At 66.2% G+C, this 13,700-nt stretch overlaps 3 protein-coding genes across 7 annotated transcripts in view; 2 read left to right on the plus strand and 1 right to left on the minus strand.

The window, feature by feature from the left end:
- The window catches only part of FBXL20 (F-box and leucine rich repeat protein 20), a 43,938-nt gene extending 40,991 nt beyond the window's left edge, over positions 1–2,947 (plus strand). For all 3 annotated transcript variants that reach the window (XM_054224133.1, XM_054224135.1, XM_054224134.1), the window contains one exon: positions 210–2,947. In XM_054224133.1, the coding sequence (XP_054080108.1) occupies positions 210–317 (108 nt within the window). In that variant the 3' untranslated portion in view covers positions 318–2,947. The remainder of the gene's footprint in view (positions 1–209) is intronic.
- Positions 2,948–4,290: 1,343 nt separating this feature from the next.
- On the minus strand, positions 4,291–8,117 carry LOC128919365 (transcription factor CP2-like protein 1). 3 transcript variants are annotated; one of them, XM_054224651.1, is made up of 15 exons: positions 8,034–8,117; positions 7,758–7,909; positions 7,571–7,644; positions 6,811–6,916; positions 6,627–6,733; positions 6,391–6,543; positions 6,064–6,174; positions 5,879–5,976; positions 5,748–5,802; positions 5,515–5,608; positions 5,318–5,408; positions 5,121–5,200; positions 4,900–5,045; positions 4,663–4,714; positions 4,291–4,573 (listed from the first exon to the last, which is right to left on the minus strand). In XM_054224651.1, exons 1-15 carry the CDS (start codon positions 8,114–8,116, stop codon positions 4,491–4,493), a joined length of 1,485 nt encoding a protein of 494 aa, XP_054080626.1. In that variant the 5' UTR covers position 8,117; the 3' UTR covers positions 4,291–4,490. The 3 variants fall into 3 exon arrangements, with proteins under 3 accessions (XP_054080626.1, XP_054080624.1, XP_054080625.1); XM_054224649.1 differs by having other exon boundaries at positions 4,900–5,200; XM_054224650.1 differs by having other exon boundaries at positions 4,291–4,596; positions 4,900–5,200.
- Positions 8,118–9,291: 1,174 nt separating this feature from the next.
- Positions 9,292–13,087, plus strand: STAC2 (SH3 and cysteine rich domain 2). The gene is given in 12 exon segments (XM_054224652.1): positions 9,292–9,364; positions 9,988–10,083; positions 10,086–10,182; positions 10,297–10,394; positions 10,778–10,859; positions 10,989–11,080; positions 11,175–11,244; positions 11,347–11,399; positions 11,699–11,796; positions 11,922–11,973; positions 12,219–12,356; positions 12,498–13,087. Coding segments are annotated over 12 exon segments (1,044 nt in total). The 5' UTR covers position 9,292; the 3' UTR covers positions 12,594–13,087.
- Positions 13,088–13,700: the final 613 nt, after the last annotated feature.

The following is a 13,700-nucleotide window of genomic DNA, read 5'->3' on the forward strand; positions in this document are numbered from 1 at the left end:
CCTGTAACTGCGTTGTGGAAACAGAAAGAACTTGTAAATCCACACTCTGGGGGGAAACGACGCCGGTGAACTGAGAGAGTTCCCCTCCAGTTTGCGGGTGCGTGTTTGCAGTCTGAAGACGAGTAAGCCGGGCCTTCTTTGAGCCTCTCTGTTTGACTCTTGCGCTGCCGCTGCCCGTGTCACTTCACACCTTGTGTTTGTCTTTGCAGACCCATTTACCCAATATTAAAGTCCATGCCTACTTCGCGCCGGTGACTCCACCTCCATCGGTCGGGGGCAGCAGACAACGCTTCTGCAGATGTTGCATCATCCTATGACACTGGAAGTGGTCGTCCTTGCAAACTGAGTATTTAATTACACTTGTAGAATTACGGTGGACACCAGTATCTTCAAGGAAAGCGATACCAGTGTCATTTGCCAGGGCCAGTGAGCAGGGCTGTGGTGCCAGGCCCCCTGTAGCCACCCATACACACACATATACACCCCCCGCCTGTTCCAGCGAACTGACGAACTCGGCCGTACGGGAGCTGGAGCTGGGTTGGCTTTTTCTGTAGGTGGATCGGTCTCATTCTGACCCATCCCTCCTGGGCATGCTCAGCTGAAATCCTTGCGGTAAGGAGCGGGGAGGATTTTGCGACCCCGGAATGACTGTTGCTGCTGTTGAGGTCGGAATAGGAACCGCAGTCCTTTGAAGTGGGGAGAGGGGGAGAGGAAAGGAACGTGCTTTAACCCTGCATCCCTTGTCCAGAAGAGGAAAAAACAAAACAAAAAAAAAGCCTGAAAATCCCAACAAGTTCTGCGTCCGTTTTTCAGTGAGGGAATGAAGCAGCAGCTGTTGTGAGACATGATTTACTTGTGCTTCTCCGCGTCCCGGTCCCTGCTGACCACCCTGAGCATGCTCACAGTGGAGGTTCATCTGCTGCTTCTGTGTTCCGTAGCGTCCAGCTCCGAGGCTTCCTCTGGAGCCTTGTGATTTAGCTTCAAGGCTCTAATGTCAGGCTCAGGTTTTGGTTTTTTACCCTCCCTACATCCTGCCTTTTTTTTTTTTTTTTTTTTTTACAGATTTCTAATTCAGTAATTTTGGGAGATTGACCGAACCAAACTTACGAATCGATAACTTAAATTTAAAAAACAAAAAACCAAACCAAAACCTTTTTATCGTTAGAAGCTTGAGCCTGTAATGACCTGTTCGGAAGACTTTTTTTTTTTTTTTTTTTTTTTTAAAAGGAAAGCGAGCTGCGCTGCAGGCTGGGCTCCCGTTGGCTTCGTGGCCTGTTTCTCTCCGCAACTGGGTGTCCGAATTTGTTTTGCGTTTCAGGTTTTATCCCGGTGACGAGGATATAACTCTTGATATAGGGGGAAAAAGTTGTAGTCTCTGTTCCAGTGACTGTAAGTTCGCTGCTCCTCCTGTCCTTTCCCTCCGACCCTTCATCCCACCCCCCAGGAAAAGCAAAGTAGAATCTTTTTGCTGGTTGCCCTGATGGAGAAATAACGGCTCGCTATCGGGAGCGGGAGGAGCAGCAGGTCTGAAATACGCCCTCGATTGTTATCGCACTGAGGTGCGAGCGCTGGGTGATTTTTTTTATTTTTTATTTTTTATTTTTTTTCTTGCTGACTTTTGCCTCTTTGGCAGGTAAGTGTCTTGCCCCGGAGAAGGAACCACCGGAATGCGGCGGGGGTTTGTTATGTGCCGGTCCTTCCCAGTTGTGTTCACAGCGGCTGGTTTGGGGGCATTTCGGGCAGGATTAGCCCGGGTGCCGCAGAGGAGCGCAGACGGCCCAGGCCGGCTCCCGGCTCAGCTCCTGGCTCCCGGCTCAGCTCCCGGCTCCCAGTTCCTTGGTGCTGGCAGTTCCAGATGCCCGGTTTGAAACCTGTGAACAGATGGGCAGATGCCGAGGGTTTAATGGGGCAGAACTTGCTCAGACTCTTTAACGGGCGTGTGGAAGACGAGCTGGCGTGTAAGCTAACTGCGCTCATCCTTCTGCCTGCACCCGGGCTGGGATGGAGCGCGCGTCCTTACGGATGGCTCCCAACTGCCCGGGACCGGGAGAAGGGCCAGCAGCCGAGAAGCGATGCTTCCCCTCCCTGCTGGGGGAGTTGGCGGTGGGGGAAGAGCGGGGTGCAGCAGGTGGAACGGCTGGTTCAGGCTCTGGTGGGGGGTTGTTTTATTCCACTTTGAGGACAGGGTGTTGCTTCCCCCCCTCTCTTACCGCCGGCCGAGCTCTCCAGGCAGGCAGACGGGTCGCTTAGTGCCACCGAAGCTCTCTCCACCCTCCCCGTCATCTACAACTTCAGATTTCACCAACCCATCTGTATATGCTTAACGAAGTCTCGCGGACGCACAGGCTGCTGGGAGGAAAGCCAGCGCGCTGCGTTTAAAAGGATACTGTCAATTCCTGTCCTGTAGAATGCTCTTTAATCCGTGATATTTATTCAAATCCTCTTTAGCGCCGGGGATTCTCTCTCTCTCCTGGCCGAGCAGGGTCCTGTACTTCGCTTCCAGAGCTCCTTTCTCCCACTTGCACGGTGGCAGAAGACGATGGCGTGTCCCGGGGCGCAGAGGGGCTCGGGGGACACACACACACACACACACACACACACACGAGCCGGGGCAGCTCCCACCGCTCGCAGCATTTGCACAGCTCCGGGAGGGACGCGCTGGGTTCGGTTCGCGCTGGGGCCGGGGAGAGCTAACAGGGGGTGGTTTCCAAGCCCGGGTGGAGTTGCCCGACTGATTTCTTTGTACCGCCGCAGAGTTTTCAAGGGAAAACTCAAAAAAAAATACAGAACCCAAAGCATTTTATTTTATTTTATTTTTCCAAACAGGGTGACAGCATTAAGGTAGCTTCGAACTACTTGACAGTGTCCTTTTAAGTCAATTATCCGTCTTCAAATGGACTCTTCCTTATGTTTGTATTTATAAATACCAATAAACACCATTTTCCAAGCCCTGTCTTACTGGAGGAATACCTTTGTAGAGCAAAAACCCCGCTGCCCGTGGCAGCGTACAGGCCCTGGGCTGCGTTTGGGATGATGTTTGTGCCTGTGGGTTTTGCGGGGCTGGAGCAACGCGAGGTGCTGGGGGGGTCTGATCTGGTGGCCACAGAGGCCACCGAGGGCTGAGGTTCGGGGCCCGTCATTTAGAGGAATGTCCCGGTCCTGTCCTTTCGGGGGGGGTAAGTGATGCAAAGCGGTGGCTCTGCTGAAAGCTCAGCGAGGAGCGAGCCCTGACAGCGTCTCGGATCGGTTTTCAAGCTCCGGATTTGTGCCAAACGCAGCTTTCCCAGCCCCTGCGCTTGCCCGGCTGGGCCAGTCGAGGCCGCGAGCTGTTGGCCAAAAGCTGGCCCTTTTCCTTGCCCTCCCAAGGAGCGTGCGGGGACGGGGCGACCTCCCTGGGGGGTGCTGGTGGCAGCCGTGGGGGAGATGGCGAGGAGAGTGAACACAACCAAAAATAAGGCTTTTTCTGGTTTCTGGAGACACAACGGCGGCACTTTTTAATCCTGACCCTGGGGACCCTTCCCCACGAGGACGCGGCTGTCACCACGGGTATCAAAACCAAAAAACAACCTTCAACAAATTCCTGTTGTCTAACTTGTAATTTCCTTTTTTTTTTTTTTTGTTTAATTTTACTCTGAATGTGTTGTCCACGGGTGGCCCCTGCTGTCGCGGTTTTTTTGGGTTTCTTTTTTTGCTGGGCCGGGGGGTGGCTGGGGGGTCGGTATGACAATGTTCTTCGCTACAGCGTCCCGCGGCGGGGGGAGGGGGGGTCTGCCCCAAAAATGAGGTTTAAAGCGTCTTGTCCTCTTCTGATGAAGGCTCCGGGGGGGAGGGATGGGTGCCTGGGTGCCCTCCCTGCTCCTCGCCCGCGTCCCCCGGCTCCTCTCCGCCTCCCTCCTCCTTCTGGGGAAGCTCCCGCTGGGTTTTTTATCCCAAACCCATCCTTCGCCCGCAAGTTGCTTCCTCCCAAAGGTGTCCCCCCCCCCCCAGTCTTCGCTTCCCCACCCAGCTCTGCGCCCCCCCCCACCCCTGCCCCGGGCAGCGCTCAGGGGAAGGACTTGGTGTGAAAAACAACCCCTTCCCCGAGCCAAAAGCGCAGAAATGAGACTTCTCTGGGGTTTGCCAGCGGGGGCTGCCATGGCCGTCCCCGTCCCTGCGGGCTGGGACAGGACTTGGCTCTGCCCCGGTGTCCCCGTGCCCCAAACCCCCCCCCGCCCCGTGGGGCTGCTCCCACCCCACGGCAGGTGCCAGCCCCCCGGAACCCCTCGCCCACAGCCCAGCAGGTGCCGCAGGGGACGAGGCCGCGCTCGGGGCCGGCTCCTTCCGTCCCTTAACACAAGACGGGGGTGAGGCAAAGGCAACGCGGCGGGTGGGGGACGCAGCCGCCATCGGCGCGGGGAGAAAGGGACGGAGGCGAGATGGGAGCCAGGCCGGGACCCTTCCCCTCGCCCCCTCGGGCTCCCGCCAGCCTCCGGCTCCTCTCTCCATCCTGCTCAGCTCCGGCACCGCAGGAGATGTCCCTTGGCCTTGGCGGGGGCGACGCAGCGTGGGGGGCCAGGTCCTACCGCAGCAGCAGCTGGAACCCCTCGGGGCCACGCGCTGCCCAGAGACGCGGCTCAGCCGGGGCCATCGTCCCCTGCCCACGGCCCCTGGCCACCACGTTACCTTTGCTGATGGCCACCACGAAGCACGTCTCATCCAGGAGGTTCCTGATCATCTGGAGGGTGACATGAGGGGGGCCGGGTTGGGGCTGCGTGTCCCATCCCGCAGCCCGGACCCCCGTCCCGCTGCGGCGAGGGGCACCCGTGGGGGCTGAGCCTGGCCAGGAGCAGGTCAGGGACCGCGAGGGGCCGGGATGGCCGTAGGATCCATCACCACCCAGGTGTCCCCCTCCCTCCTTACCATGTCGCTGACGAGGATGTGGATGCCGGAGGGTCCCTGCCGGGAGACCCGCAGGATCTGGCCCGCGGGCAACCCCAGCAGCTCGGCCAGTTTCCCTGTCAGCTCGGCTACCGTCAGCTCCTCCAGGTGCATCTCCTGGTACAGCCCTGGGGACGGGACGGGGACGGGGCAGTGAGCGGGGACCCCCCCCTCCCCGCACCCCCCCACCACCACCCCGGTACCTGAGCATCCGTCCTCCGCGCCCTCGGCCCCCACCGTGGGCTCCCGCGACACGTAGAGGGTCAGCCGGGGCCGCGGGCACCTGCGGGGGCAGAGAGGGGTCTGCTGGGGGGCGCAGGGTCTGGCCAGGCACTGGGGGGGTGTCCCGGCGTTCCCCAAAAAGAGGGACCGAGGAGCCTGATGGGATGCCGGAGCCCACCTGCCCGTCAGCGCGTGGCAGAGGCGGATGCCGTCGGGGGCTCCGCAGATCTGGATCAGGTCCCTGCGGGAGAGCTTCAGCAGGTCGGCGCCTGCGGACAGGGGGGGAGCTCAGGGTGGGGGCTCAGGGTGGGGGTCACAGCCGCGGGGGACGGCTCTGCCCCCCGCCCCCGGCCCGGCGCTGCCCCACGGCTTCACCTGCGAAGTTGGCGAAGACGCGGGCGTAGGCGGAGAAGCGGCGCTTGTGCAGCCATTGCTGCGTCTCCAGGGGGGATGCGCAGGGGCTCAGCGCCTGCCAGATGCGGCACCCAGCCTCAGCCGGGGCATGCACCGAGCGGGCACGTTCTCAGCCCAGCCAGCCTCTCCTGGGGGGGGGGCGTCGCAGGGGGGGGCTATAGGGGCGCATGAGGCTGCACCCACGGCACCCTCACCTCGCCGGGACTCTCCGCGGGGCTCTCGGCAGCGCAGGCAGGCGACACGCACCCCCTGCGGGGAGAGGGGCCGGGCTGAGCAGGGTACCCCGGCGGGGGGGGGGGGTGCAGAGGGGGGGGTCCCCACTTACCTCTCGGGGCTCAGCAGCTTGCAGGGGAGAGGGGACGGCAGCCCCGGGGTGCCCGGGGGGCTGTGGGGTGCACCCAGCGCGTCCAGCCACGGGGCGCACTGAGGATGGAGGGGGGGGGTCAGGGGGCGCAAGGTCCCCGGGGGGTCCCCAGCCCGCAGCTGGGGGGTCCCAGGGCCGGGCCCCACCTCGGCCAGCACGGTGCTCTCGTAGGCCGGCTGGAATTTCTCCCGCTCCGGCGCCGGCTGCTTCTCCACCTTCTCCCGGTCCGTCTTCTGCTTTCTATCGGCCCCCTTGGGCTGCACCCACGGCCGTGAGCGCAGCCCCGGGACCACCGGTATGGCAACCAACAGGGACCCCGGGCACCCGGGGTGCTCAGACCCCCCTGCACCCACCCCCCCCACGCACCCAGCCCCTCCCGCACCCAGCCCCACGCTCAGAGCAGGGTTTGCAGGGGGGTAGGGGGGGGGACACCACTGGTCACCCTGGGGTCACTGGTGGCCCCCCCCCAATACCTTGAACACCTTGACGAGGCAGCTGGCAGAGTGGAGGTGCTCGGGGGGGTCCCCCTTGCCCCCCACCCCGTAAGTGTCGATCTGGATGCGGAAGGGGACGCCTTTCTCCCCCCCGTTCTTCCGCAGCGTGAACTCGGTGCTGATGCAGTGAACCTGGCCGGGGACAGCGGGGTCGGGGGTGGCCGCTGGGACGCCCCCCCGCCCCTCCCCGGTCCCCAGCCAGGCCTGGCTCCCACCTGCACGAAGACGGAGGTCCGCCTGGAGGGGTCCCAGAGGAACTCCACCGTGTTGAGCAGCGTGGGGTGGATTTGGGGTTCGAGGATGCCGACGGAGAGGGGGATGTCTGCAGGAGGGGGGTGAGCATGGACCCCCCCCGGGCCCCGCTGGCACCCCCAGCCCCCCGCCGGCGGCGGCACTGACCGATGTCGAGGATGCGATCGCCCGGTCGGCTCCACCGCCAGCCCTCCAGCTGCTGCTGCTCCGAGTACTGCAGCCGCCGGTCGTGGAAGACCACGCGCACCACGCTCTGCCCAACAGGATCGGGCCCCGCCGCCCGCCACCGCTGTGGCTCAGCCCACGGCCACCGCCACCACCAAGGCCACCGCCATGGCCAGCGGGGGGACGGGGATGGAGCGGGGCTGAACTGGGACTGGATTGGGGCTGAGCTGGGGCTGGACTGGGGCTGGACTGGGTTTGAGCTGGGGCTGGACTGGGACTGAACTGGGTTTGAGCTGGGGCTGAACTGGGGCTGAGCTGAGGCTGGACTGGGGCTCAGCTAGGACTGAACTGGGGCTGGACTGGGGCTGTATTGGGTCTGAATTGGGGCTGAACTGGGTTTGAGCTGGGGCTGAGCTGGGGCTGGACTGGGACTGAACTGAAGCTGGGTTGGGACTGAACTGGGGCTGAACTGGGGCTGGATTGGGGCTGGACTGGGGCTGAACTGGGGCTGAGCTGGGGCTGAACTGGGGCTGGACTGGGGCTGTATTGGGGCTGAACTGGGTTTGAGCTGGGTCTGAACTGGGGCTGGACTGGGGCTGATCTAGGTTTGAGCTGGGGCTGAGCAGGGGCTGAATTGGGGCTGAACTGGGATTTAAGCTCAGTGCTTTGCCCCAGGGTGTGCCCCGAGGCTTCACCCCACGTTTTTTGGGGGGGTCCCCGCCCCACCCCACCCCCGTCTCACCTTGAGCATCCTCCGTCCCTCCCCGCCGGGGTCCGCCCGGGGGCTCCCCATCATGCGGATCTCATACGACTGCCCTGGAGGGGAGGGGGGGCGTGGGGGCGTAAAAGTGGGTGCTGAGCCCCCAGAGAGGGTGAGGGGGGCGGGGGGGGGGGGGGGGGGGTGGTCGTCCCACCCCCCGCCGTCTCACCCTGGTTGAGGTAGGTGAGGGTCTCCTCGTGGTGCCGGACGGCGGGAGAAGTGGGGGCGCAGAGAACGTATTGGAAAGCCGGGCAGGGGGGCTGCGAGGTGGAGACGCCGTTGGTTTCCTCCTGCTTCAGGTAGGGCAACGCGGGGGGGTCCCTACAAAAAAAAAAAAAAAAAAAAAAACAAAAAACCACACAGACACACACCCCCACACCCCCCTCCCAAAGGCGGGCACTCAACCGTGCCTCAGTTTCCCCCAAAAACAAGGGAGGGGGTTTACCTGAGCAGCCCAGAGCCGGAGATGGGGTACGTCTCCCCAGCACTGGACCAGTAATGGTCAGGTTGACCATGCCAGAAGAGCATGAGGGGGGGGGGGGGGGAAGGCTGTCCTGCGGGGGGGGGACACACACACACACAAGGTGATAACAAGCAGGTTGGTGTCACGCCTGTGTGTGTGTGTGTGTCCCCCCCCCCAGCTTTTATAGGCGCAGGGAAGGGTTGGGGAGAGCGGGGTTGGCCCAGTTGGGGCCAGTTTGGGGAGGGAGTTGACAGTAAATAGTGGCGGGGGGGGGGGGGGGTGTCCCCACCATGTGTTTATTGTCAATACAAAGCGTGGGGGGGGGTTTAGGGGGGGGGGGGACACACGCGGGGGCTGCTCACAGGGGGGGGCTCCAGCCGGCCGGGAACCGGCCGGCTGGAGCCCCCCCTGTGAGCAGCCCCCGCGTGTGTCCCCCACCTTGTCCCAACCAAGGACATCTGCCCCCCCCCCTCACCTTGTGTGTCGTCCCCCCCCCCCCCAGTCATTCCAGTCCACCCTGTCCAGGGCCACAAGCCAAGGCCGCCCTGTGCCAGCCCCCGCCGCATTTTAATTCCGCTAATTTCGCCCAGATTTGGCTCATTTTGGGGAGAAAAAGGGGGGGGGGGGTGGATATGGAGAGCCAAAGGGGGGGGGGGGGGTGTTTATGGATGCTAACACACACCCCCCCCCCCCCCCAAAGGGTGCAAATGCGGGGGGGGTCTATGGTCTATGGGTGCTTCTTCCCCCCCACAATGCTGCAAATGGGGGGGGGGGGTCTATGGGTGCTTCTATGGGTGCTGCACCCCCCAGAGGGCAATGGGGGGGGGGGGGGTTGTGTCCATGAGCGCTGATTCCCCCCCCCCCGGAATATCGGAGGGGGCGAATGGGTGCTGCCCCTTAAGCGTCAATGGGGGGTCCCCCCAGTGGTCGTGTCCCCCCCCCCCCGCAGGCTGTCAATGGGGGGGGTACCCCGGTGCCCCCCCATCTGTGATGCCTGGTGACGAGGGGGGGGGGGTGTGTGTGTGTGTGTGTGCAAGCCCCGCCCCCATGGGGGTTGGCAGCCAATGGGCAGCCAAGGATTAGCATACCTCTCCGTTTCCCCCCCCCCCGCCCCCCCCGCTGGGGAGGGACCGCCGGCGGCAGCTCCAGCGCGGCGCTATCGCGACCGGGTCGCGGCGCTGTCGCGACAGCAGCAGGAGGAGGAAGAAGAAGGCGGGGGGGGGGGGGGGCGTGGCGGGCGCATGACGGAGCCGCCCGGGGAGAGCGAACCGGCGGACCCCCCCGAGCCGCCCCCCGCCGGGCCCGGCAGCAAGGTACGGGCGGGGGGGGGGGGATATGTGTGTGTCTGTGCACCCGGGGGGGGGGGTCTGTGCACTGGGGGTGACCGCGCACCCTGTCCCGGCAGCTCTCAGCCGCTTCGGGGTGTCGCCAGCCCAGCCCGGGGGGGTCCAGCCCCGGCCCCGCATCCCCGGCCGGGCTGGGCTGGCGCAGCGGGGGTGGCAGCGGAGGCGGGGGGGGGGAGGTCGGGGGTCTCTGCCAACCCTTGGGGGTCCCCCCGTCCCCTCCCGGGTTCATTGCCACCCGAGGGCGGGGGCATGCCATCCCAGGGGGGTCCCTTGCCACCCCTGGGGGGGTCCCCCGGGCCCCGCTCTTGGGTTATTGCCATCCCTGGGGGGTTCCCCCGGCCCCTCCCTGGGTCATCGCTACCCCTGGGGGGGTCCCTGCCATCCTTGGGGGCCCCTCCCTGGGTCATTGCCACCCCTCGGGGGTGGTCTGCCACCCCTGGGGGTCTCCCCATCCCCTCCCTGGGTCATCGCTACCCCTGGGGGGGGGGGGGTGTCACTGCCGCCCCTGGGGGGTCTCCCCATCCCCTCCCGGGTTCATTGTCACCGCTGGGGGGTGTCCCCGCCATCCCAGGGGGGGGTCCCTCCGGCAGATGCAGCGGCTGAAGCGGTCTCTGTCCCTCCGGACGCTGCTGCGGAGCAAGAGCATGGAGAGCCTCTTCCCGCGGGCGGGGGGGGGGCGTGCAGGGAGCCGGGACCCCCCCCGTCCCCCCCCCGGACACACGGCTTCCAGCAATACGTCTTCAAGAAGCATTGCCCCTGCGAGCTGTGCCGGCAGCTCATCGCAGGTGGGGGCCAGAGTGTGTGGGGGGGGGAGGGGGGTCCGGGGAGGGGTCTGGAGGAGGCCGGGGGGGCACCCCTTGCCCCTGGCCGTGACATCCCCCCCCCCTCGCTGCCTGCAGGCAACTCGCGGCAGGGCCTGCGGTGCAAGGCGTGCAAGGCCGGCGTGCACCTCTGGTGCTCCCAGGGCATCTCGCACCAGCAGTGCCCCGGCAAACCGGTACGTGCTGGGGGGGGGACGGGGGACACACACACACACGGAGCCCTGCCAACCCCTCCCCCGAACCCCCCGACACAGCCCTGTCCCCGTGGGGGGGTGCTGCCGGCACCGGGGTTGCGCACACGCGTGTGCACCGGGATGCGCGTGCGGGGGCACGTGTGAGCACGGGGATGGCGGCGCGTGTGCGAGCACCGACACCCCCCCGCCCAACCGGGGACACGCGAGGGGTCCTCAGCCTCAGGGGCACCCTCCGTCCCAGCACCCAGCTCTGCCCCCACCCCATCCCCAGGGGTGCTGGGTGCCCTTTTTCCCCAAAACCCCTGTTTTTTTTCCCCCGAAACCCCTGTTTTTTTTCCCCCGAAACCCCCTGTTTTTTCCCCCAGGCCACCTCTTTCCGCCGCAACTTCAGCTCCCCCCTGCTGCTGCCGGAGCAGGGGGGCTCTGTGCAGGGTGAGCCCCCCCCAGGTGAGCCCCCAACTCCAGCTGCGCCGCGGAGCCAGCCCGCGCCCTCCCCCCGGGGTTCAGGCTGGGCTGGGGGGGGTCCCTGACACCCGCCGTGTGTGTGTGTGTGTGTGTATCCCCCCCCCCCCGCAGACCCCGGTGTGGACCCGGTGTACGAGGCGCTGCGGTTCGGCACCTCCCTGGCACATGGCACCGGCCCCACGGAGCTGCCCCCCAGCACCCAGGTACCCCCCGGGAGGGCTGCGGGGGGGGGCACATGGCACTGTAGGGGAGGGGTGCGGGACCCCTCCCCACCTCCAAACCCTCCCTCTGCCCCAGGGTGAGAAGGCGGCGGCCAAGGAGGAGAGCGGAGACACCCCGAGCGGTGCAGGGAGCCTGAGGGATGGCGGTAAGGGGGTGGCACTGGGGTGGGGGCCGGACTGGGGGGGTCAGGGCTGACTCTGTGTCATCCCGTCCCCCCCCCCCCCGCCATGTCTGTCTGTGTCAGCAGCTGTCACCCCAGCAGAGAGGGACTATGTGGGGGAGAAGAGCCCCGGGCAGCAGGTGGGGGTCCAGGGGGGGCAGGATGGGGATGGAGGGTGGGGACCTGGGGGGGGGGTGGGGGGTGGGGCTCAGGTGATGCAGTGGGGATGTGGGGCAGAGGGATGGGGCTGTGGGGCAGCGGGATGGGGTGTTGGAAGGGGGCTGTGGGGCAGAGGGATGGGACACTGGCACGGGGCCGGGGACCGTGGGTCCGGGCCAGGGACCATGGGGCAGGGCTGGGAGCCGTGGGGCAGGGTGGGGGTCCATGGGGCAGGGCTGTGGGGTCGTGGGCTGTGGGGCAGGGCTGTCTGTGTCCGCAGGCTGCTTGGGGGCCGGCGCGGCGGGACGGGGCACCCATGTTCTCCTACGTGGCTCTCTACAAGTTCGTGCCCCAGGAGCACCAGGACCTGGCGCTGCAGTGAGTGGGGAGGGGGCCAGCGGGGCCGGGGGGGGGCGGGGGGGGGGACACACCGGACCTATAGGGGCAGCGTTGGGAGGGGGACACACACAACCCCACGCTGCCCCATGCCTCCCTCCCCCCAGGCCCGGGGACAGGGTCACGCTGGTGGACGACTCCAACGAGGACTGGTGGAAGGTCAGGGGGGGGTCTGGGGGGTGGTGGGACACGCTGGGGTGGCCGCGGGAGCCCTGGGGCTGGTGGCCGGTGGGACACAATGGGGTGGCCGGGGGAGCCCCTGGGGCTGGTGGCCGGTGGGACACAATGGGTGGCCAGGGGAGCCCCGGGGGCTGGTGGCCGCGTGTGGCCCCGCTGCCTGCTGGGTGCGTTCACTGGTGCAGCGAGTGCGGGGGGGTCTCAGCCGCCGCTCGGCCGCGCCGCAGGGGAAGGTGGGCGACCGGCTGGGCTTCTTCCCGGCCAACTTCGTGCAGCGCGTCCGTCCCGGGGAGAGCGTCTGGAGGAGCTGCCGGGCCGTGCAGGGCGACAGGGAGCAGGGACGCATGAGCCTCAGGGAGAACCAGGTAGGGAGGGAGTGTGTGTGTGGGGGAACCCTGCCAGAGCCGGCACCTCACTGCCCTGGGGTGCACCGAGTTGGGTCCGTCGTCAGCGGGGGGGGACGATGGCAGGGCCGTGCCATCCCTCTGTCTGTCCGCCCGCCCCAGATCTGCGTCGGCGTGGGCAGGACCCAGGGCCTCGTCCGGGTGACCAGCGGGAGGAAGCGGGGGCTGGTCCCCGCCGAGGCGCTCACCGAGATCTGAGGGGCAACCTCCGGCCACCTCCGGCATTCCCGTCCCCATCCCGGCGTCGCCACCTCCCCTGGACCACCGCACCTCAGGAAGCCCCCTCCGGGTGGTACGTCACCCCCCCCCCACACCCCAAGCCGTGCCCGGGGGCCGTCCCCAGTGTCCCCATCCCTTGGGGTCTGGCCTGAGGCATGTGCCCGGCTGGTGGGGGACATGGGGGTGGCCCCCGGGGTGGCACTGCCCATGGATGGGGCACACACACGGATGCTCCTGAACCCCCGTGTGAGCTGGCGGGGGGGTGTGTGTGTGTGGGTGTGCACACCAGCACGGGTGTGCAAATCCCCGTGCGTACACCAGGGCACACGCCTCTGCCCGTGCACACGCGTGTGCAGCCCCACGTGCCCCCCCATCCATTCACGCCTGTATCTGTGCACTAACACACGCGTGTGCAGCCCCACATGCCCTCCCCCCACCGAGCTGTTCACGCCTGTATCCGTGCACTAACACACGCGTGTGCCCTGCCCGGCCACTGGAGCCGGCTCGCCCAAGCAATAACCGCCCCCCCCCCCCCCCCATGCCCGGGCAGCCCCCGGCCCCGCTCTGGGATGCTCCAGCCCAAGAGGCGAAATTAAACGCTGCTGCCAACGCGGTGCTGGTGCCACCAGGTCATTTGTCTGCGCCAACCGGAGAAGTTAGTTTCGGTGCTGCCACGTGTCTGGGCAGAGGGGACACAGGTGGGCACACACACCCCCACACACACACCCCCCCGAGCGCTGCCGGGGTGCCCGTCCCCTCGTCTCGGTGCCGTCCCCGTGGGGTACCACGTGCCACCCGCCGTGGACACGGGGGCTCTCCGGCCGCGTGAGTCACCCCGCGCTTGGCCGCGGTGAGTCACCGTCGGTGGAGGCGGCTGCGAGGCCAAGGATGGAGCGGGCACGGGGCGGGGGGGGGGGGGGGGGGGGCACATCGGGGTGGGCTGGCACTGGGGGGGTGTGGTGTGGGTGACACATTGGGACATGGTGCGTGGGCATCGCACGGGGCGCACGGCAAGCAGCAGGGTCACCCGACCCCTCCAGCCCCGTCCCCAGGTGGTCCCATCACCTGTGTGATGAGGTGGGAGGG

The sequence above is a fragment of the Rissa tridactyla genome, chromosome 19, assembly GCF_028500815.1.
Source record: "Rissa tridactyla isolate bRisTri1 chromosome 19, bRisTri1.patW.cur.20221130, whole genome shotgun sequence".
Taxonomy (NCBI): Eukaryota; Metazoa; Chordata; class Aves; order Charadriiformes; family Laridae; genus Rissa; species Rissa tridactyla.

Excerpts from the sequence above, each read along its gene's own strand:
- LOC128919365 (XM_054224649.1), bottom strand. The coding sequence starts at position 8,116 with ATGCTCTTCTGGCATGGTCAACCTGACCATTACTGGTCCAGTGCTGGG. Across the intron at positions 7,910-8,033 it reads TCCGGCTCTGGGCTGCTCAG|GGACCCCCCCGCGTTGCCCT; the intron begins GTAAACCCCCTC and ends TTTTTTTTGTAG. Across the intron at positions 6,544-6,626 it reads GGACCTCCGTCTTCGTGCAG|GTTCACTGCATCAGCACCGA; the intron begins GTGGGAGCCAGG and ends GTCCCCGGCCAG.